At 71.2% G+C, this 4800-nt stretch overlaps 1 protein-coding gene across 1 annotated transcript in view; it reads right to left on the bottom strand.

Moving 5' to 3' along the window:
- The window catches only part of ITGA10 (integrin subunit alpha 10), a 9773-nt gene that overhangs the window by 1017 nt on the left and 3956 nt on the right, over positions 1–4800 (bottom strand). Inside the window, 15 exon segments of the mRNA XM_026046649.1 lie at positions 50–163; positions 241–330; positions 411–524; positions 590–668; positions 752–841; positions 1319–1395; positions 1465–1557; positions 1702–1843; positions 2290–2375; positions 2446–2556; positions 2650–2792; positions 3753–3919; positions 3989–4119; positions 4280–4483; positions 4667–4800. Coding sequence (XP_025902434.1) covers positions 50–163; positions 241–330; positions 411–524; positions 590–668; positions 752–841; positions 1319–1395; positions 1465–1557; positions 1702–1843; positions 2290–2375; positions 2446–2556; positions 2650–2792; positions 3753–3919; positions 3989–4119; positions 4280–4483; positions 4667–4800 — 1775 coding nt within the window.

Genomic DNA, 4800 nt, shown 5'->3' with positions numbered 1-4800 from the left:
TGTCCCCGCTGTCCCGCCACCCTCCTCCTGCTCGTCGCCCTCGTCTCACCGCGCGGAAGAAGGAGTCGTGGAGGGTGCGGAGGACGTGGACGGCGGCGTCGGCGCCGCGCGGCAGCCGGCCCAGCTCGCAGCTCAGCACCTGGCACGCGGCCGTGCTGCAGTCCTGCCGGCGGGACGGGGCAGCGGGTGACGATGGGACGCGGGGACAGCCCCGTCGCCGCCACCCGCCGGGCCCCTCACCAGCCTGTCCACATGGAGCAGGTCCTCGGGATGCACCGGCGCCGCCGGCGCCCTCAGCTCCTCGCCGGGGCCGCGCAGGACACAGGTGGCCTGGCCGGAGGGGACGGGAGCCGAGCTCAGCGCCAGGGTCTCCTCTGTCCCCCGGCTCGAGGCCACGGGGAGGGACTCACGTTGCCGGCGATGACGCGGGTGACGGAGAGGAAGGCGGCGCCGCGGTAGCCGGACGCCGGCAGGGCCATGCGCAGCGTGAGGTTCCGCACCGCGTAGCAGCCCAGGTTCTGCACCTGCGCCGAGGGAGGGATGAGCCGCCGCGGGACGGGCCCAGGCGTCCGGGCACCGCGACTCCTACCTTGACCGTGGTCTTGAATTCGGGCCCGGGGCCGTGGGCGCCGCGCGGGTGCACCTCGTAGCGGTGCAGGGTGGCGGCGCTGCAGGGACAGGAGCGGGTGGCCRCGTCCCTGTCACTGTCCCCCTCCCCAGCACTGCAAAGACCCCCCGAGCCCGGCCCTACCTGGAGAGGAAGAGGTCGGGCTCGTAGCGGATGGCGGCCGCCAGCTGCACCGCGTTGTCCTGCAGCGTGGCCTCGGCCTCGGCGCTGTCACTGCGGGACGCGAGGGCAGCGCCRGGCGGCCCAGCCGGCACCCGTGGGTGCCCCAAGCATGGGCCCAGCACCGCGTTTGCAGGCACCCTCGTGCACCCTGGCATGCCCGTGCACCCCCGTACATCCAGGCATGCCCGTGCACCCTCATGGGTGTCCTGGCATGCACATGCACCCGTTGGGTACCCTGGTATGCACGTGCACCCCCGCACATCCAGGCATGCCCGTGCACCCTCATGGGCGCCCTGGCATGCATGTGCACCCTCCTGCACCCTGGCATGCACATGCACCCCACTGGGCACCCTGGCATGCACGTGCACCCCCGCACATCCAGGCATGCCCGTGCACCCTCATGGGTGTCCTGGCATGCACATGCACCCKCTGGGTACCCTGGTATGCATGTGCGCCCTGGCATGCCCGTGCACCCTCATGGGCACACTGACATGCCCATGCACCCGCTGGGCACCCTCTGTCTCCTACCTGCTGGCCACGAGCCCGACCTCGGCTCTGTCGAGCAGGACGGAGCAGCTGAACTCGAACTCCAGGGTGAAGGAGACCTGGGCGGGACGGAGACGTGAGCGGGGCAGGAGGCGCGGGCGGGCGCGCGGGGCGGCCCTGGCACCTACCTGGGCCCGCGCGCGGAACACGGGGTAGCCCACGGTGCAGAGGCGGCCGTGCCCGCCCAGCGCCGCGCACTCCAGCTTCACCGGGCTCCCGTCCTGCGGGGGACGTTGTCACCGTCCCCGGCGGCAGCCCCCTGGCCAGGACGGCCCATCCGGGCCCTGTGCCGAGCCCGGTCGGGCCGGAGCGGGGCCGGAGCAGGGCCGGAGCGGGGCCGGGGCGGGAGGGGGCAGCGGGGGCACCTGCAGCACCAGGCTGGAGAAGAGCAGGTTGCGGGAGAAGCGGAGCCGCACGCTCGCGTTGTAGGCGTTCTCCTGCCTGTTCTCCAGGGTCACCGCCACCAGCACCTTCCTCCGGCCCTTGCGGAGCACGAAGGGGCTCTGCCTGTGGAGGGGGACGCGTCACGGCTCGGAGCAGGGCTTGGAACAGGGCTCGGAGCGGGGCTAGGAGTGGAGCTTGGAGCAGGACTCGGAGCTGGGCTCGGAGCTGGGCTCAGAGCAAGGTTTAGACCGGGACTCGGAGCGAGGCTTGGAGTCAGGATTGGAGCAGGACTCAGAGCAGGGCTCRGAATGGGATTCAGAGAGCAGCTCGGAGCRGGATTTGGAGCAGGATTTGAAGCAGGAGTTGGAGTGGGGTTTGGAGCAGGATTTGGAGCAGGGCTTGGAGCGGGGTTCGGAGCAGAGCTCAGAGCAGGATTTGGAGCAGGATTTGGAGCAGGGCTCGGGGCGGGGTTCGGAGCAGAGCTCGGAGCGGGGTTTGGAGCAGTATTCGGAGCAGGACTCGGAGCGGGGTTCGGAGCACGGCTCGGAGCGCGCCCGCYGGGACCCTACCCGGAGCCCGCGATGTCCATGCTCGCCCGCAGCACCAGGTCCGTGACGCACTCGTCGTCCTCCCCGCACTCCTTGAAGAAGGGGATCTGGGAGCRGAGGCGGCCGCTCGGGCGCCGGCCCCGCGCACGCCCCGGCCCCGCTCCGTCCCGCACCCACCAGCCTCCGCACGCTCGTGGCGGATTTCTCATCCAGCACCGGCCCCGGGGCGGCTTCCTCCAGCTCCAAGGTCACGGTGAAGGGGAGGGGACGCAGATAGTCCGAGGTGTCCTGGGCACGGGCACGGGCTCCCGCTCAGTGCCGGCCCCGGCGGCGCGTGCCGAGAAAGGCAGGCGGGAGCGGCGGGGCCGGAGCGGCGCTCACCAGGACGTGGAAGGGGATGCGGACGCAGCTCTGCCGCCCCAGCGGCAGCTCGAGCCGCTTGTGCAGGCGGCGCCGCGGCGAGGCGTCGAAGGCGGCCCGCGCGCCCGGCGCCCGCTCCTCCAGGGACACGTTGTAGCGCAGATCTGCGGGGGACGAGGACGCCCGGGGGCACCGGCGAGGCCCCCGTGAGGCGCGAGGTGCCCGGCGGACACCGGGGACACCCCTGGGGTGGTCGGGGGATGCTCGGGGACACCCCAGGGACGGTCTGGGATAGCCTTGGGATGCTTGAGGGATGCTCAAGGGATGAGGGATACTCGGGTACACCATAGGGATGGCCAGAGGATGCTCAGGGGCACCCCAGGGATGCTTAGAGGATGCTCAGGGTCACCCTGGAGATGCCCAGGGACATTCCAGGGGATGCCCAGGGACACCCCAGGGATGGTCAGGGATGGTCCAGGACACCCTTGGAATGCTCAAGGAATGCTCAGGGAAACCTGAGGGATACTCGGGTACACCTCAGGGATGGTGGGAGGATGCTGAGGGACACCCCATGGACAGTTGGGGACACCCTGGGATGGTCAGGAATGCTCAGGGACACCCCAGGGACGGTAAGGGACACCCAGGGGTGCTCAGGGAATGCTCAGGGACACCCAGGGATGCTCAGGCACACCCTGGGATGCTCAGGGAATGCTCAGGGATGCTCAGGGATACCCAGGGACACCCAGGGATGCTCAGGGACACCCAAGGGTGCTCAGGGATACCCAGGGGTGCTCAGGGATACCCAGGGATGCTCAGGGAATGCTCAGGGACACCCAGGGACGGTCAGGGACACCCCAGGGATGCTCATGGAATGCTCAGGGACACCCAGGCATGCTCAGGGATACCCAGGGATGCTCAGGGACACCCAGGGGTGCTCAGGGAATGCTCAGGGACACCCAGGGGTGCTCAGGGATACCCAGGGGTGCTCAGGGATACCCAGGGACACCCAGGGGTGCTCAGGGACACCCAGGGGTGCNCAGGGACACCCAGGGGTGCTCAGGGACACCCAGGGGTGCTCGGGGACGCCCCGGGGACACCGCAGTGCCGCAGCCGCCGGCTCTCACCGATGTCCCCGTCGCGCGGGCCCCGGGCGCGCGTGCCGGCGCGGAAGCAGAGCCGGGCGCGGAGGCAGACGGCGTCGGCGCCGCCGCGCCGGCAGTTCCTCGCGACGACGCTGATGGCCGCCGGCTCCACCGTGAGCGACGTGTTGACCTGCACGATCTGGCGGGTGCTGGGGCGGGACGGGCGGCTCAGAGGCCGGCGGCGGTGGCCGCGGTGGCCGCGGTGGCCCCGCACTCACCGCAGCACCACGGCCGCCCCCTGCGCCCCCACGGCCACGTCCGGCAGCCCGTCGCCGCTCAGGTCCATCCGCGCGTCCAGGCTGCGCCCGAAGTAGCTGAGGGCCGAGTCCAGCGCCGCCGCCTCGATGCGCTGCGGAGGCGAGAGCCCGGGGCTGCGGCTTGGGGCTTCTCCGGAGTCTCGTATAAGGTTGTGCTCGTGGGGCGAGCCCCCCTGGGCTCGTGCACTAACAGCCCCCCTGGGGGTTGATGGCACCACGAGACCCCCGGGTTGCTTCCAACTCGTCTCTCACCTGCTTGTAGCGGGGCAGGACGGTGCCCGGGGCGCCGTGGTAGACGTAGACGGCGCCGCGGTGGCCGTCCTCAAGCGGGGCGCCCACCAGCACGTCGTTGTAGCCGTCGTGGTTGAGGTCGGGCACGGCGGCCAGCGCGTAGCCGAAGCGCGAGTCCTGCGGCTTCTTGTGGGCGTGCAGGGTGCCGGCCGGCGCCACGAGCCGCTGCGCACAGCGAGCGGCCCTGGGTACCCCCCGGCCTCGTCCCTCGTCCCTGCAGCATCCTCCGACCTGGCCGGGTCCCTCCTGACCCTTCCACATCCCACTGCATCCCCCCATTCCCACTGCCTCCCCCATTCCCACCGTGCGCCCCTACGTCCCCAGGCGCCCCCAGCCCCATTCCTGTACCTGGCCCACCCTATAGACGTAAACGCGGCCGGTCTCCTTGCTCTGGGCGCCCAGGAACATGGGGGCGGCCACGAGCAGCACGTCGCTGGTGCCGTCGCYGTCGGCGTCCAGGACGCAGACCTCGCTGCCGAAGT

This window comes from Nothoprocta perdicaria, unplaced genomic scaffold (genome assembly GCF_003342845.1).
Source record: "Nothoprocta perdicaria isolate Ctin4 unplaced genomic scaffold, notPer1 scaffold_451, whole genome shotgun sequence".
Taxonomy (NCBI): Eukaryota; Metazoa; Chordata; class Aves; order Tinamiformes; family Tinamidae; genus Nothoprocta; species Nothoprocta perdicaria.
Note: the sequence above shows the minus strand (reverse complement) of the source record. Positions and strands in the feature narration are given on the sequence as shown.